General features: G+C 44.8%; 1 protein-coding gene across 1 annotated transcript in view; it reads right to left on the reverse strand.

Moving 5' to 3' along the window:
- Positions 1 to 18,814, reverse strand: part of tacc2 (transforming, acidic coiled-coil containing protein 2) — a 57,416-nt gene that overhangs the window by 36,091 nt on the left and 2,511 nt on the right. The window contains exons 2-4 of the mRNA XM_037123739.1: positions 11,504 to 11,745; positions 9,874 to 9,981; positions 1,258 to 7,263 (exon numbers count right to left, since the gene is read on the reverse strand). Coding sequence (XP_036979634.1) covers positions 1,258 to 7,263; positions 9,874 to 9,981; positions 11,504 to 11,745 — 6,356 coding nt within the window. The remainder of the gene's footprint in view (positions 1 to 1,257; positions 7,264 to 9,873; positions 9,982 to 11,503; positions 11,746 to 18,814) is intronic.

An 18,814-nucleotide genomic window follows, 5' to 3' on the forward strand; every position in this document is an offset into this window, starting at 1 on the left:
AATGCAAGAGAAGAGGGGGTTGGGGAATTTGTTGTTTAGTTTACAGCACATGCACAAGGAATGACTGACACATGACAAGTGTGTGTGTTTATGTGGGTGCGGGGGCTTGTGAGGGCGAAAGAGTGTGTGTGTGTGTGTGTGTACTCAAGGTACACATGTGTGTTTGTGTTGTTGCTGTTGTTGTTGCATTGTGCTTATCATTGTGCTAGAAAAGCCTCTTTCTTGCCCTGGAGAGCGGCGACGATGTCACAGCTGATGTCATCCTTTGAATATAAAGGCCCACATTAGTCCCATTAAACAGGCGCAGTCATCTGACCGGCGCTCGAGTCAATACAAAGTGCAGCTCTGTGTTTACCTCCTCATTCATATTCATTGTCACACTGCTCTCTCTAATATCGCTCCAAACAAGTCCTGAACATGGCGTTGCTGGAATGCTGTGATGAATAAAAAACTGCAGACATTTATGAATATCAAACAACTGAGAGCACAGACTTATAACTCTAGGGAATATTAGCATAAATGAAGATACTGTGGTTCTGACTCTTGTGGCTGATGACACAAACTCAAAACAGTCTACACATGTGCCTTTCCTCTTTCTCCCCGTGACGTACTTGAGCAGATGGTATGTGACAGCACGCTAACATGCTACTTTGTTTCACACATTCAGGGGGAGCCCACGAAGACCTCCACTGACCTTTGAAACACATGTACACACGTGTTTTTATCAACATCTAAACTTGTATTTTTTAAAGCGCAAGTTCACCTAAAAGCGAAAAAATTCAGTCATTATCCCCTTACCCCCATGCCGATGGAAAGCCGGGGTGAAATTTCATAGTAAACGGAACATTTGTGGAACTTCGCAGCAAAACAGTGCAACAGCATTCCCCTAAACAACTCAAGTAGACAGGGACTTGATTCAATGCAATTTGAATCTGTGGTTTTAACAGATGCTGTTTAAACCCTTGCAGTGCGATCGAATTCGTGAAACCACAAGCTTGATCCCACGTCAACAGTGTAAATAACCATTTCAAATCAGTTTGGGGTCTCAGGGCTTCTGGAGACTTAGAATATGTTTTGTTTTTTGTTTTTTTTAGGGGAATGTTATAAAACTGTTTGGCTGTGTAGCTCCAGAAATGTTTTGTGGACTACGAAACATAGATAATAAATAATGATTGAATTTTCATTATTGGGTGAACTTGTCCTTTAAGAGTCCATTTTCTAAGGCATATAATACATTCAAACACACGCTGTGTTTACCTGGAGGCCTCCACTCTGTTCTCCTGTTTACTCTGAGAATGGGAGGATGCAGCTTCTTTCAGAGCTTTTATCCAGTTTGTATCTGGCTCTTGGGCTGTTGGTCCAGTTGCAGGACACTCTGACACTTGTTGAACAGGAGAGTTTTCCCGTGATCTTCCCTCACACTGAGAAGCAGCGACAGTGGGTTTTACTGCAACATCATCTTGGGAATTAGACGCCTGATCACGTGGCGCTGCTGGCTGGGGAGTCGAAGCAAAATCTTCCTTGCGCTTTGACGAAGCAACAGATGGGACTGTGACAACATCAGGAGTGATTTTATCTGTCATGTCATTTTCTGCTGCCTTAGAGGGACCAATCTTCCCATCAGAATGACAAACAGTAGTCTCAGTGTCTCTTTCACAGAGGTCTGAAACTATAATTGATCCCAGGCCACCGTCTTTAGCAGACCCTGTTTGATTTACAACCTCTTGTTTTTCCCTCTCCTCATTGTTTACCCCCTTTATCTCATTTTGTCCCTTCCCCTGGCTGCTAGCTTTCCCTCTGTCTATAGCTACTTTATCTTCCTTTGTGATCTCCTCTACATCAGGGCCTTTTATGGGTCTTTGTGCTACTGAGCTGCTTTGTGAGGCAGAGGTTACACTGGAGCTTCGTGGCTCAAGAGGCTCGCATACTGTATCCTGAATTTCACACTCGTCGGTTTCAGTACTGTTGCGTTTAAGAGTCATGGCAGCACTGAAATCCTTTTCCACAGTTTCTGGTTGCCCAGCAGGATCTGGCAGAGTGTTGTATACTTTTGTACGAATTTCTCCAGCCTGGTTTGCTCTTGGAAAAACTTCTGTATGAATGTCATGATTATCTGTGCTGACCTTTGATGGGGTCTCACGTTCTTGTGATGCAGACTCAACAGAGACAGCACTGTTCTCAGGTTTGCTTTGACAGGCAGCTGATAGATCACTTTTTTGCTGACCTTTACCGTCCAGATCACTCACAGACTTGATGTCTGGCATTAAATCTGTAGCTGACCCAACTGGCCCTAACCCCGCGCTTTTGTTTTCATCCATCCCCTGTCTTGTGTCACCTACATGAGAGCAACTTGTTAATATCCCCATGTCAGCAGAGGCATTTCTCTCAGCAGCCCTTCCACTCTCATTTAAATCATTGGCAAGGTCAGACGGCACATAAACCCCGTCATGCCCCGGCGCATCTCGCGCTCCCTCGCCTTTCTCCAGACCTATCACTCGTTCGTTGCCACCGCTGTCATCACCACTCATGTCATCCCTGTTTCCTGACTGACACAAACTCCCAACAGAGCCGTCTCCTCCCTCTGCTACCCCTTTTATCACTGGAACCAGCGCTTGGGCCCGCCTGACCTGACTGTCAGGCTTTCCTCCTCCCTCTCGACAGCCACCTGACATTTCCTCAGTGGGATGTCTGGATTCCAGACGCTGCTGCTGCTGTTGCTCCTGTTGCTGAGCAAAACACTTTGGATCTGGTGTGGACTGCGATTGGCCGAGAGCCACACTCAAATGTGGTGCCGTGTCCCTGTCAGAGCTGGGTTCCAGTGTTGCTGCTGGAGTTTGGCACAAACTCGGGTCATAAACAGTCTGAGGTTCACTACCAAACTCTACCTCAGCACTTGTCATGTCCTCCGATGACCCTGTGGGTCTGTCAGGAGATAAGGAAGACATCTCTCTCTGACTTTCTCCTTCCTCCTTTATATCTTTCACTGGTGATTCAGATTTGTGTACTTTATGTGTATGTGGTGGCGGCACGTCTCTAATTTCCTCTACAGTCTCTTTATCAGGCCCATGACTCTCTTGTGATGTTGTCTTTCCTGTCTGCTGCTTGCTGCTGTCTGCTGTTTCCTTTTGATTATCATTTCTCAATTCATCAAACAACACGGAGGTCTGATCTCCCATTCTGTGTTTCCCTTTGACATTGTCTTGTTCAATCTCATCATGAGCCTGGTTGGTAGGCAGGTCAGGGCTGAGTGGGCAGCTGACATTAATGAGGTCATCCTTAATGGATCCCTCACAAATAACAGGTTTAATGGCAGTGGAGTCTGGATCAGAGTGAGACAGCGCAAATACGTCATCAGATCCCACCTTTGTATCCGGAGGCTGAGTTGGAAGGGACAGATTTTCCTCTTGTGAAAGTGGAATATTTATATTATTAATCCCCAAATTTCTGTCCTCAAATTTAAGACCAGTCTTATCTGCTTCAATGTGGACATCTTCCTGTTTCAGGTCCTGTGCAAAAGACACGCCCCTGCTTTTGTTGGCATCCACGTCCCTGGAGACTTTGGCAATGTCGCCATCGGCGCCGCGGTTTTCTGCCCGCTCAGGAAGAGAGACATCACAGTCAGTAATGAACTCCAAGTGACTCAACATCGGGCCAGGAGGCATCAGCACAAGAGTGGGATTACTAGCACTTTGCTCGGTAACAGGAATCGACTGGTCGGAGGCTGTTCCTTCCTTTGTCAAATCGGCGGAGTGAGCTGTGGACCCCTCGCCGTCTGTCATGGGAGCTGTGGCAACTAGTCCACAAGGAGCTGTTTGATCTAATTGGCTAGGAGACAGATAATCAGGGTCACTAGGAATTATCTGAGGAGAGGCTGTGCAGGTCAAACTGGGGTCAAGGTCAGTAGAGAGCTGCCCAACAGGTGACTCGTCATTTACAGGCTTGCAGGTAACATCTTTAGCTGGAAGCACCGAATATGAGGAGAGAAGCTGGTTACCTTCTTTTCCTTCGAGAACGACAGAAGCATCCCCTATTAAAGGTAACTTATCTATCTGTTTCTCCTTTGACAGACATAGATTTACAATGCCCTTCTCTGTTTCCACCTCTTCAACTGATAGATGATCCGCCTCAGAGACGGCACTTCCTGCTGTTTGTGAAAGGACAAAACCTCCTTTATTATCAGTCTGATCCTTCTTGTTAGGACACGGAAGTTGATTTGAGGAGTCCTTGTTGTCCACAGTGTTTGTCTCCAAGTTTTTGTCACCTGACTGATCTTTCTCGATGCTTTCCTTGGTATCTTTAGTCCCTTTATCTCCTTCAATCACTTGGATATCTCTCTTAGGATCTGTTAAGACAGCTGGGCTCCATAATGCTGCTTCGCCTTTCGCAGGAGCTGCATCTGAGGGGATTTCTGGCTTCTTCAAGCTGAGGAAGTCCGGGAAGGTGTAGCAGGCCTCGACAACAGGGTGATGCAAACTCTCGTGTACAGTCAGCGGCGGCAAAGAGGCGCAGTCCATCGCCGTCATGTTCCTGAGATCCAAGGAGGGCCGGCTCTCTTGTTCGTCCGCAAAGTGAACTCTGTTGTTGCGTCTACTGCTGTCACATCCGCCCACTCCAGACATAGCAGGGCTACCTCTACTGCTCTGGGTCTGGGTTTGGACTTTGAGCTCAGACGCACTCTCGGCTGTCCTGGCTTCTTTTTTGCTACTTTCAGGATGTACCTGTTGATAGTTGCTCGCTTGTTGCTCGACTGGGATTTGTTGTAAAGAAGCCTGCGGTGACACTGAAGACAGGAAGACTTGGCTGGAGTTTGTCTCTGTGATGGACGACTCCTCGCGAGTATGTCCCGAAGATTCCTCCCCTGAAATCAAATTCGGATTGAGATCACCCCTTAGCCCTCTGTTTGCACTGCTGGAGCTCTGTTCGGGGTAAGTGGGGAGAGGCGAAATTGCTGCGCCATGCTGCTCCTGGCAAGGGTGAGAGAGACGGTCCTTTTCAGTGCAGATGCTCTCAGTGACGGCAGCTATCGGCTCACTCCAGCTCTGTGGCTTCAACTGTGACTCGGCAACATCGGTGGGCGGACACGACTCAGTCTCAGCTGATGACACCCCACTAGCAGAGCCTTCTGGCTGGCTGAATGAACTGTGGTCTTTAGCCAGCCCTCCTTTCTTTTCCACCTCCTCTCCTCCTCCTCCTCCCCCCTCCGATCCCGCAGCACAGTGATCCTGACAATCAGGACCAGTGAGTAGCCCAAGGGGAGAAGTATTGATATAGGCTTCTAACCGGAGTGGCTCCTTTTCTCTGGCTCCCTCTTCCGCTGGTGAGATCTCTGCGTCTGCAAAGCGAACGGCTGTCTCTCCCGGTCCCTTCGTATCGGTCTCGGCCGAGTTGTGTGGCATTTTGCTGCCGCAGCTCTCCTCAGATGCAGCCTGTCCCTCTTTGGCTGAGAAAGCAAGTGAGCATTTTGCCTGTGAACAGATTAATGAGAGCTGAGGAAGGCTGTCCAGGAGCCCTTCTTTCTCCCCGACTGCAGAGCTGAGGCACTTTTCTATTCCTCCCAAACCTTCCTCTCCGACTGCTTCTGCAATTGCTACAGAAGCCACTCTCACCAGTGAATCACTCCTCACGCTTTCTCCCTCTCCCTCGCTTTCTATCACTTCTGGCAACGTGGGTGTTGTCAGTGGCAACGCAGCAACTACCAGTAAAGCCTCTTCAAGGGCACTCTCCACGCCACTCTCTCCCACACAAGTTCGGCTGCTGGAGAGTGGGCTACGATTCTCCTGTGTGAGTATCGCTGCCTCTGAGGTAACTATAGCCCCCTGTGTTTGTGCATCCGATATCTTATCAGTGGCAGCATCTTGATTGATAACTGTGGGTTGGACATGTGTCACGGGTGTATTTTGGTCATCTATGACACCTCCGGTTGCATGATGCTCCCGCTGCGGGGTTTCATCTGAACATTGATTCATGCCACATGGGGCCTCTGTACGGTTGCGGTTTTCTGACTGATGAGGCCTCTGAGGAAGAGCTTGGACGGACGCAGCTGAACAGGCCGAGTCGGTAAGATGATCCTGCCTGCTCTGAAACAGTGATAGCGGGGCGCTGGAGCCGGGCTTTCCCCCAGGAGTCAGCTGTTGCTGGTAGTCGAACCCATTATCAGACTGTTCCCTACAAATCACAGCCTGCGTGTCTGCCTGTGGCATTGATTTGTCATCAGTATTTGCATTTGAATCAGTCTGATTTCCTGCTTTTATGAGAGACGCAGCCTCTGAATCACTTGCAGGTCGCGCTACTGTCGTCTCTCTCAGTTCAGTCTCTGCATTCTTTTTCTTTTTTCTCTGTCTCTTTTTTTCTTTCTTCTTTGCTTTTTTGTCCTGCTCAGCCTCTTTGTCACTCAGTGGATTCATCCATTTGTCTGTTTTTGACTCCTGGTCGCCCTCGGTTTGATTGTTTGCTCCCGTCTCTGTCTCTGATAATGCATCTTTATCCTTTATATGAAGATGAATGCTCTCCGGTATTTCATGAGTTTCAGCTTTGCAAACATTAATACTGGACTCATGACTGTAATTTTCTTTCTTTATGTCTGCAGTCACTGTTATTGCCTCTGTGCCTTCCTCCCTAATCACTGTATTACCGTCTGGCGAGCCATTTCCCTCAGTAGCTGCATCAGAACCGACATGATCGTCTCTCCGCTCAGTGAATGCAGCATCTTTTTGTGCTTCTTTAAATGACTCTGTTGTTGTTTCTAATTGTGTATGCGTGGGTGTCCCCTTCTGCTTATCCATCCCTGATTCTTTTTCTGGCTTCATCTCTGGCCGTTTGTCCAGGCTCTGTGTTGCCTTTATTTCACTCTCTGCTAACTCGGCACTATTCCCAGTGCCCAGTATGTAATTCCTAAAACTAAACACAACTGTATCCTTCTGAGTGTTTGCTGCCTCACTGTTTCCATGTGTATTCTTGTTTCCATGGCCCCCGTTGCTATGTCCTGGCTGGGCTACGATTGGAGGCAGGGACGATGACTCACTGGACTTATTAACCATCACCTCTCCGGTTTTCTCCCCTACATTATTAAACGTCTCAGGCGTGGTGGAGTTAAGTATGCCCAGTGAGGCCATTTGCTCTTCACATTCCTGGAAGGCCTCTTGGAGTTCCCGGTCGAGGAGCACAGACGGAGGAGGGGTCTGGGGTCGGACGTCCGGGTAAGGTGTGGCAGCGGGCCACGGCGAGGGCTGGGCGTCTGTGAGAACTGGGTCGCTGTCATTAGGCCTGAGATGAGGGTAGGGTGACAGAGTTAGGAGTCTGGACTGGCAGGCAGACAGCTGGTCATTCCACGATGCCACAGCGCGAGCGACACTATTGGCAGAACAGAAGCCCATGCTCTACGATATGCACACACAACACCCAACTGTGCTCCGAGAGGGCTATTCTAAAACCCCCTATAAGGTACAATACCAGTTGTTTATAAGCATATGCTGTTAATTACCATGCAGGTCTGTTCATACACACCAAAACACATGGTTTATTCAGGCATTACAGCAGCCGGGCAACAGGCATTCAAACACAAGTTCCTTATTTTAATGTGAAAAGCTTAGGAATCCAAACAAGTTTCATTCCAATAATTTGATAATAATTAGTTACTGACAGTTTTGCAGCACGATGACCATCTGAGAATTATCACTTTTACAAATGTTTATAATACTGTATAGTCTGAATTTGCAAACGTGGGACTATAATTCAGTTGTACAGCATTGTTTATTTTGATGTCTTTATATTCATACGTTCACAACTGCTAAACCGCTTGTAGTGTTGACTGCCAAAAGACTTCCCACACTGTTTCATTCTGCTCTTTGTTCCACTGCATGTATTTATCCTGCTACACTGGTTACTATGTGAACAGGGAAATAGTTAGCCATTATCTTTATTTATATCTATATGATCATTTAACTGTCACACTGCTCTGTGTTGCCGGCCCAAAACTCCCCATCGGGAGATAATCTCACTGTTATTATGCTCTTTTCATCCGTAATCCTACTTTTTTTCGGCATGAGTGATGTTTGTGACTATGTTGTATTTGGTAACACTTCATCATCACTATCATTACTAAATTGTACATTTCATTTAGTTTGTAGTTAAGTTCACTATCAACAAACAAAATAAATGCTTTATAAACTATTCATTAAGTAACTGTTTATTGTAAAGTTGCAGCTGATGCGTTTGATACTTTGTAAATGGTTTATAAGCATTATCAGGATCAGGCCATAAGAGAGTTGCTGCCTTTACAGTTGCTTAAAATGGCTCATAAAGCATTTAATTTTTTGTAACTAAAGTTTAATTAACTGTAACTTTACCATTTATTAATGATGGTTATTATAAAGTGCTAGCTTACTGGTATTTTTGCATATGTTTGTGCTGTGTCATGATAAACTAACAAACTGGAACTTGAATTATGTCCCGTATTCCTCATGCTTACATTTAAAGAAGTGAAGCTGCAACAGCATGAATGTGACAATACTACTAGTAGCCACTACTACAGCATCCGTATACTGCAGAGTAAGCCTACCGCAAGGCTGATGTGCACTGCTGAAAAGTGTTCTAAAAAATGTTTTAAAAAAGCTTGTATGTAAAGGATAATGATTATAAGCTGTATCTGTAAATGCAGCATGAGCCACATTATGTAAGACGTAATAAAAGCCTTTTTCATGTTCCCTTAATAGAAAAGGGAAGTTCATCAATCATGTCATCACATAAATGTGCTCATACAACAAATACTGCCTCATGAATCAGATATCAAAGCGGTGACCCTGCCTTCCAAAACACTCCCTGAACTACAGAGCGTGCATTAAAATCATTCCTTTTAACAAGTCGGCTCGCTTTACGCCAGTCACTTGTAACTGCTGAGTCACTGTTTAGCCTTTAGCCAGCAGCAGTGCATGAAGATGCTGTGGGGCCATCTTAATCTCTAATCCCTTCTGAGTATATGGATCCTCCGTCATTATTTAGTTATGAAATGCCCTGCTGAACTCCCACTGGCCTTATTCGACAACAAGCAGGGGCCCCAGAACAAAAGTCTTAGCTCCTGTCTGTCCAGATGTGAATAAATGACGTGAGACATGTTGTGATTGGTTAATACAGTCTTGCACGATTGCTCCGTAAAGACTCTGTCATTTCCTTGTACACAGCGTCTGCCCACGTTACTTACTCACCTCACGGACCTGCCACTCAAGCCGCCGTCTTATTCACTCGGCACTCCCTTTTTAAAGGCTGAGCAGAAAAACAGACTGAACTGTTTGCAGCCGGCAGAGTTTTTATATGCGACAAGCTCCGGCCTGCCTTATCTACCTGAGGCTGAATAGACCAGGTGCTTCTTGAGGTGATTGCCTTCTAATGCTGTGTATGACCAACAGTAAAGCATCATTATACAAGACTAAAAAGTAGATGTAGAGCTTTAACTGAGTAATTAACAATTAAATCTCCTAATTTCAAATTCATACATTCAAATCAGCATCAGGCAATAGAAATGACACCACTGCAATGAGGCCGGCTGTCAGAGCATTCAAGCCTCAGACGAATTAGTGCGATTTATGCCAAACTTCAGGCAACACGGAAGGCAGCACAGTCTAATGTCTGCAGATACTTCACCCAAGCATGAAAAAAACTGTGACCACACCTCAAAACAAGTCTGCTTAGACAGGCAACACCCACACAGATATCATCACACATCACAGGGGTAAGTTAGAAACATTTAGCCATTCTGTTGACTGACTTTCCGTTCCACTCCATGCTCCCCCGTTTTTACTCTTCATCATCAGCAGACCCCCCCCCACACACACACACACACACACTATCCCCCATCATGCTGTGTCCCTCATGTGGTACCTTGTATCTAGAACCACCAGTTGCTGGCTGACCTCCGTGTGATGCTGCAGGCCCGCCAGCAGGGGGTTCACCTGCTCACATTTCCTCTCACCTGAGCTAGTCTGAGTTCTGCTGACACAAACCCACACAGCCCACACGCACACAGACATTCACACCAGATTAACTTTCAACTTGACTGAATTCAAACATACAAACTTATTCAGATGTGTTCCCTTAACAGCTACAACTCAAGCAAAATGAACATCCAAAACACTATTATACTGTAAGTCAACAATATGCGATTTTAACGATGTACATGCATCTTCTAGTGAAAATAGTTAGTAACCCTAACTTGGAAAATAACTATGGTAGTATTAGCATTATGTATGACAAATTGCTTATTAAAAACATACTCAAGTGAGTGAGTAAGAGCAAGAAACTAGAGCTACTCACAATATCTAAAGCTAGTCAAAGTATTAATGTCTGCACATTTGTTAACCCTGCAATTTCCTTTCTTTGCCTCTTGCCCAGTGCATGCTGGGATAGTCTCTGGGTCCTCCATTACCCTCAACAGGAATGAACAGGTGTAGAAACTAGATGCAGTAGAGGTAGATGAGGTCTGATCTGTGTCTGTCTACTACAATGCAAAGCCCCTTGTTGGTTTCAAACATCCTGTGTTTCTCTGTAACTAACTCACTTTCTTAATAGCCAACACTGAACTACGCAGGATTTTGCAAAAGAAACAAAGTATGATCTTCAAAAAACTTACTGTCTGACCCACCAGAACAGTGTGTCTGCAGAGACCCTGCCCTCTGTCTGTATTTTCATATCTCCTTAGTATTTTGCTGTGTTTAGGGTTAAACTCACTGATTATGGAGCAAGATAATTGACTGTTGAGTCTCATTCCCAGGCTCTCCAAAACAGACGACAAATCAGGCATTTTTAGGCGGCTTGTCCTTATTAGTTAGTAGAAAAAGTGGACTCTTGGCAGAGGCATGCGCTCTACCAAATGCCATTCTAGTTTATCAAGATTTTGGCACTTGAGGAAAAAAAGCTCATTCTCTTCGTGCAGACTGTGTGGTTGTGGTTTGATAGAGCTGCGTCACATTTTGATCCAACTATTGCTGAACTCTGGCGTCTAGAAGTATGCGACGTCACCTTTTCTCTACTGAGCCCTGCAAACTTTCAATTAAGCGAGGACGAAAAGTTAAATGTAGACATCTCTCATGTGAAATAGTCAAAACTGCTCTGTGGGTGAGAACACTGTGGGATCATGCCAGACTTGGTGGCTCATGATAAGAAGCTGGTTGAGAAAAATTGGTTGTTCGAGGCCTTTAACACTGGTTACGCTCGTACACTGTGTATATTTGGCATTTTGTGTGGTCAGGTTATTGTCTATGTAATGAAGAGAAGCTAGAATAACTGCTGCTTCGACTACCCATGCTGTATTTCCTTTTCAGGAAGTAGAAGAAGAATGCAAACTGGGGTTATCAACATGATTCACACTTCCTCGGAACTGTATGAGCCACCACAAGCCAAGTCCACAATGTGTCTTTCTACTGTCTGAGGTATCGAGCTTCATCTTGGCACTCGGAGTGAAACTGTGGAAACTGTGTTTGTGTGTAAATGTGTGTGGAACCACCCAACTTACCCCAGCGAGGACTCCCAGATGTTGAGCTCACTGCTGAAGTCTAGGCTGGGCAGCAGGTCATGAGGAAACTCCAAGTCATCCTCCTTGTCCTCCTCCTCGCCAGCTGCGCCCCTGCGCTCCTCCACCCCAGTGATGACTGGGACGTCTGGGAGAACTGGTTGGGACAGCAGGCTCTGCTGGCTGGTGGAGGCCTCAGTCAGCTGCGTCCTCTCGTCTCTCCGGGTTGAACTCTCGGCTTCAGCCTGCGGGACAGTAAAGTATTATTGTCTCTGATAGATGAGTGTTTACTTTAAACAAGTGTGAGCACGCTGCGGGCAAACATGGGGACGACCGGGGATTTAAAGCTCAAAGCCAAATATCACGAACAAATAACTCCACCCATGCGTTAAACTATTAAGTGTAGGTTGTGTAGTAATGCACAGGTCGCTTTGGTCTTCCACTCAAACACTTCATTCTTTTTGTCTGTCAACTCGCTTTTCTGTTTCTATTACTGAGATTCAAGGATTATTTTCAGCATTATGGCTTCAAATGTATGAGCTACGTGCATCAGCCTGATCTCTGAAGAAACGTGTTAAATCAACTGTATGATCATTGTAGTCGGGTGTTTTCTGCTTCAGTAGGAAGTCTGCTCTATTAGTTTTCCCAGGCTGTCAGAAAGAATTGTACCCAGCGACTAATCATTTAAAGCAAACCAGTTCTGCTGGACTATGAGAAGCATAATCATACATGTGGTTTAATCATTGTCTAGAGAAGATAACTCAGATTTCCAATCTCTAACTCTCTCCTTTATCTCAAGTAAATAATTAAGATGTCCTTTGATCCGAGCCAGTCACTCTCCGAATCAACCTGAGGAGATCTGCATTCAAAATGCGACTTAATCCGCCTTGAAACCCCATGTGCGGATACAACGTGGAGCACTTGGCCTCGGCTGTTTTCCCTTTTCTGTTTGACAGATGGACAGAGTCCAACTGCAGCCACACACCACAACACTTGGCTGTGGCATCGCGTTGCACCAACACTGCCCTCACAACACACAACATTCAAACCGTGTGATGGAATTTCTCCCACATAGTCTGCCCTTAGTTTAGAGAAGGAAAGGTTTCCCTTATTTTTCTACTGCTCAGACATACACTGAGGTGAATGCAGGTGCAGGTGGACTGTACTGCACTGTATAACCTCTATCGCTCAGCGTGTCTGGGACATGTGCACATGAGCTGTTTCTTAAAGAGAGATCCTGCTTTCAGCGAGTTCGGATGTGGCTACAGAAGGATACAACACCACGTTGGCGGAGCTCTCCACTGCTGAGATTTAGAATTGAATCTGTTCATTCATTATTTATGAAGCACGAGTAGACAGCATGGCTGCACACAAGCAAGGGTGACTATCATGATAAGCTGAAATGACAAGCAAATCAACTCTTTACACAGTTTTGGAGACAAACGTATTTATATTCATACTTTCCATATTAAACACCTGCATTGCTGTTTATGGCTGAATCTATTTGGCTCATTTAAAGGTAAAGTATGTGGGATTTTCACCCAAAAACGTTCTGAAATAACCCGTCTCAGTGTTAACTCATGACGCAGTGGAGGTGTGTGGCAGTGTCTGAGACCCTGCCTTCTAACTGTGTTTTCTCTTTTTCTCAGCATTTTGATTTTAGAGTGTCATCTCTAAGTTGACAAACACTGATGCTATGGGTTGACATGTAGCAAAGCAACTTTGTCGCTCCAGAAATGTTTATCACACCTGGTTTGTTTACAAGCAAGCAATCAACAAATCAAATTGAAATATGCAAACTAAATTAACATGCTATCTCTATTTTGTGTGAATTGAGTATTGAGTGAATAAACAAACTGACCTTTAAAAACAAGACAGTTTCATATGGTTTTACTTTGTATGTATTTGGCGGACCCTGCCACCTTTCTAGCTTCAAACAGCTTGCTTATTCAGTTAAGGAAACAGTAAATATCTCTAAGTTTGTAACATTACCTTTCTGAGTTTCTGAATTTAGTGCTACACACTGCCCCTTTAACTGGATGTGGGTGCTGGAGACAGATGAACAAGTAAAGCTGTGTGTGAGTCACTGTCCTCACCTGTTTGACCACTACAAAAAGCGGGCGTTGCGTGACACAGTCGAAGCACAAATGGAGGATCTCTTGTGTTACTCACACGCAAAAAAACAAAAAACAAGCAGCTCAAAACCCCGACCGTGCCTTTAAAACTGTCAAAACTGCAAACCGTGCACCCTCTCTTTCTCTCTCCTCCTCACATCAGTGTACGCAGAGCTGAAAGCCACATTAGGTTATTTTTAAACTTACTAATTTAGACTATTCTTGCAGACCAAAAAAACAAAACCGAGAACATAAAACACATCAGAGTGTCACTGTAAACGCCTGTGATCTCGTTGCTGCTGTGAAAGAAATCTTCCACACCTTAACTGGTCATACAAGCAGAGATGAACCCTCTGTGCTCATGGCGGAGCTGTATGCTGACGTGATCTTGGGGTTTCCTGTTTCCTGCCTGTGCCTCTCACCTTGAACACCTCCACCGACATCGACTCAAAAAAGAACAGCATGCGTGTCCAAGTGTACAGCCCTACATTCTTGTGAAGATGCTGGTGGAGAGAGCAATGCCCACGCTTCAGTGTAGATCCAGCCCGGCACATGAGGCTCTGCCTGTTATTAATTAACCCACAGGAACAAAACAGAAAAGGCAAGCTGTGGTTGCCTGGCTACTTGTCCAGCAGTCAGTAAAAGTGATCCTCACTTGTTAATTCAATGTGGCAGAGCCCGTGTGCTAACACAACTGTAACGCTTCACACATGACTGTGGCAAACAGGAACAGGAGCCCCCACACACACACAAGCATTAAACAAACCCATCCACTCTTTCTATCCCTCCAAGTTTCACCCCACCATCCCTGTGTTGCACTTACCCAGCAGCCCCTCTGTGCTCCTCCACTGTGCTGAAGGTGACTCTACAGTGCAGTGCAGCTCCTCTGCTACCCTGCTACCTTGCTCGCTGCACAGGCGGCCTCTGCAGGGCTCAGTGTTTTGAAGGGGCCAGAGGACGACACAAACATGCTGCAACACATGCTGCTGCTGCTGACGCTCCCTCTCTGTACTGACTCAGCTAACTTCCTCCTCCTCCTCCTCCTCCTCCTCCTCCTCCACAGCCCTGTCCTGTCCTCTCCTGCTGCTGCCCCTCCCCTGTTAAATTTCCATGAGCCTCCTCAAACTCCTGCAGAGTGTGTGTGTGTGTGTGGAGTCTAGAAACACTACACTACCACGCACTGATAAACACAAAGCTTGCTGCTGGTGGGACTGACTGACTTGACTAGGCTGGCCACAGGGAAGTGCTGAGACTGAGACACTCCTCCCCCCTCTAATGTACACTCTTTCCACTCAGCTCTCTTTCTATTCCCTCCTCCTCTGTCTCCCTTCCCTCTTTTTTTTTTCTTTCTTCCCTTCTTCCCTATCCACTCCTGCCCCCCCCCTTCTTCTCCCACGCCGGTTGCACAGGCTGACAGTGCCTCTGCAGGTGAACACTGGGAATTAGGCCAAGGGTCGGGCCTGCAGTGACCCCCTGAGTGGGGATCAGGTTACACTCCAAGAAGCTTTGGTTACATTCAGACGCACAACATCCTCCTGCATTACAGAAGCTCCCACTTCACTCAACTTTGACCCCTCCATGTTGCTAAGGTCTGACATCACCAGGACACAGCAGTGTTTTGCTAACATGCCAGGAAAAGAAAAATACGTCATTTTATAACGTTAAAGGTTTTATGTTAAAACAAGATATATTCACATTACTATGTCATACAAATGTATTACATTATAACAAGCCCTTCTTCTTGCAGTAATATACTATTTATAATATATATACATATTATATATATATATTATACTGAAACAACAAACTTCACTTGAAATATAATTATTACAAACAATCCCAAGTGTCTTTTTTCTGCATCATAAGTTTCATATGTCAGGCAACACATGAACCACTGCCAATATATCTGTGAGAGGCCAATAACAGTCAGCTGATAAAGTATAACCACAGGCCTCTGCTTATTATAGAGTGACATTCATCACATTATGAGTTTAAATGTTTTATATCATAACACGATTTTTTTAAAAGTACAACAAGAAAAGTTTCTTGTCATAACATGATAAGTTTACATTTCACAATAATGTGAAAACATATTGTTATCACAACGAAATTACTGAAAAACACGATACTGATCAATTTTTCTTTCACCGAAATGTTTCATATTATAGTAAGATAAAAACATAGAACAAGTGAAAACATCTTAAATGTTCTCAATATAATGCGACACTGATGTATTTTACTTCTCCTGGTACGGCAGCAATAGACTTCCACACCAGTTCAACTGCACATGACAGCACCTTTTCCTTGATACTTAACTAACAAACACTAATAAACTAATAAACACAGTGTGATCCTTCAGACCAACAGATGTCAGTGTGCTGAGGCAGTAAATGTCACCCTTGGCTGATTTTCTCTGGATATTATACCAATCACAATATAAGCATTATCTTGTGTCTGATTTTTATCTCTCTCTCCTGACAAACCATCAGACACGGTACGAATACACCAAATATATTACCAAGCTACAAAACCAGATATGGGCAGTAAAAACCATTGCATTCATGAGGAATCATAAGCCTCCAAAGGATGCTTGCATCACACAAAGAACTGAAAATGAACCACATGTAACAAGCTCAACATAGCGTAAAACACACACACACAAATGTAGAAGGTATAAAAGGTTTGAATGTTCATATTCACCATATTCCTCTTTGGAAGTCAGAGCTTAAGTGTGATTGCTTTGCTTTTTATGGTAAAAGTTGGGATGATTGGGACATACTGGTTTGACATCATATTGAACTTTGAACTTTGACTCTTTTGCTCATACATCAGTCCAGTTTGCATGCAAAAATTCAATCAGATGCAGTTGGGCGTCTTGGTATTTTTGTGGCATAGGCCACTGCACTTGACAAAGATTAATAAATAATTTTTCTGATATACTGAATAGAGTAGTAGTATGGTTATTGGAACACAGCATAGGACACTCATACACTCTCACACACACGCACAAATATTGTACCTGTGGGTAGTCATTTTGATTTTCCTGAGGTGGAAACAGAACAACATTTTCTGGAGCGCCCTCTTCTGGCTGTAATGGGGAATGAAAGAGTTCACCAAGAGATCTTAGAGAGAAAAAGCCCTCCTGTACGGCATGTAGCAGTGGTGGAGTGCACTGAGAACAAATCATAGCTTTTAAGGCCAAGGTAAGAATGTTAAACCCACACCGCAATCACAGTTAGTGAGGGGTCCAGCGCATATTTTTTCAGTCTATAGCTCAGAGACAAATGTTTATGTTAATCCTATTAAGTTAATCCAGAATTCCACTGCAGAAGTCCTTTCAGTCACATGTGGAAATGATTGTTTTTCTTCATAGCTGTCTTTTTTTTTTTTTATAACTGCTGTGACAAAGTACACAATTACAGCAAAAAATGATGCCTGAAATGGGTTCATTGCAACAATAATTCTACATGCAATCTGGAGGCATACATAAAGTAATGGCCCTCCAACCAATTACAGGAATGATGGATTTTATAAGATGCATTAAAGCAAAAGCTTAGAAGTATCAGGGTGTGCAGCAGTAATGGCATCTATCTCTGTTCTTCCCCCGTTAACCACAAACTAGAACAAGAGATGTTATCTAAGTGCTTATTAGACGAGCCTCAATTAGAAATGGGAATGTACACAAAGTCCAGAGCTTCGTGCACATCCCATGTGTTTTACTGAAGCCAGCAGTTAGTAATTAAGCGAGTAAGTGTTAGTTTTGTTAGTCCTCCGTGCACCAAAATAGTTCAAGGCTCGTATGGCAGCACGGAGGGCGGCGAGTAGCAAAATCCCGGCGAGCTTGCTCTTACCGACGCCTCAGTTGTGCTGTTCTCGTTCCCCATGGCTCAGCCAGCTGCAGGGCCACGACCGCCCAAACCAGCAGCCTCTCACATCAGCTGGCTGAAAGACACTAGCACAGAAGGACCATCAGCACACGACTGTTCGCAGACACACACAGGGCCAACAGGGGATCTGTGGTCCCCTCGGTGGTCACACACTCATGCCCTGCAGGATTAGAGGTCTGTGGTATGAGGTTGAACAAGCAGGGAGGGAGAATGGTAAGTGTGTGTTGTTCTTAAGATTAGGGGACATGTGAGGCAAAGACCTCCCTCCAGGAGCAAAGGGCAGGCTTCCACTCGGCCGATGTGGGCTTAAAAGCAGGAACAACATCCTCATTGACAATGTGGAATAAATATCTATCAGTCATAAAAGTTGATTCTAGAGATCACTGTAACGAAACGTCAGACACATTTAACTCCCGCTGCAGCGAGTAACTGTGACGAGCAGGCCCCATCTGGTCCAAATTACATCAAACAAATGGCATCGCTTTGCCTCCTAGGATAAAAACATCTTCACATGCAGTCTGTCATTTCATGCCATGTGATTTGACTGCGGCCCAGATCAGACCCGGTATTAACATTCGTCCTGGGTGATTCGCTCACAAGTGGACAGCTCCCTTCACAGTCTGTCAGTTCACACCTGGCACTGGCAGGCATGTCAACTCTACATGCAAATGAACACATACTTCACCGGGACATAGTGAGGTGATGTTTTCTACACAAAGAGATCAGGATTTACAATAAAGCCCAAATAAGAATTTTACATAGAAAGTTTATATAAAAAAATTGTGCAATTTCATAGGAGTCTGGGGACAGAGACATTAAAGACTGCATTTCTCAAACTTGACATGTTTGCCTACAATAAACTGTTGTATTTGTTTATAAATCTAGTGTCAATGGTGAAACCAATTGAACAAAAGTCTGTTCAAACACCTGCTTAGTGTTGGCAGGCGGCAATTAGTGCATTCGCACCTGTATTTCGAGCTTGTTCCTCTCAGGACTGGATCACTCAGAGCGGATCTTAACACCAGGTCTGAACAGGGCCTGAGTGACTGTAGCGCCCTGACACAGTGACTGAGGCTGTAAGATGCTCCTCACGTTGTAAATAACAGATTGTGGTGTCTCTTGGCTTCCAGCAGTGTTCAGTCTGTCAACTCACAGGAGCATCTTTGATCAGCTTTTTTGTTTTATTTTGAAAGGTTTAAGGAAATGGACAGCAGCTCTTTACCATGCACTAATTTCATATCAGATAATGGGTAGAATCACTTAATGACACACTGCCTGTCGACCATCTTTCTTTCCGTCACACACAAGCGTTC

The sequence above is a fragment of the Acanthopagrus latus genome, chromosome 15, assembly GCF_904848185.1.
Source record: "Acanthopagrus latus isolate v.2019 chromosome 15, fAcaLat1.1, whole genome shotgun sequence".
Lineage (NCBI taxonomy): Eukaryota > Metazoa > Chordata > Actinopteri > Spariformes > Sparidae > Acanthopagrus > Acanthopagrus latus.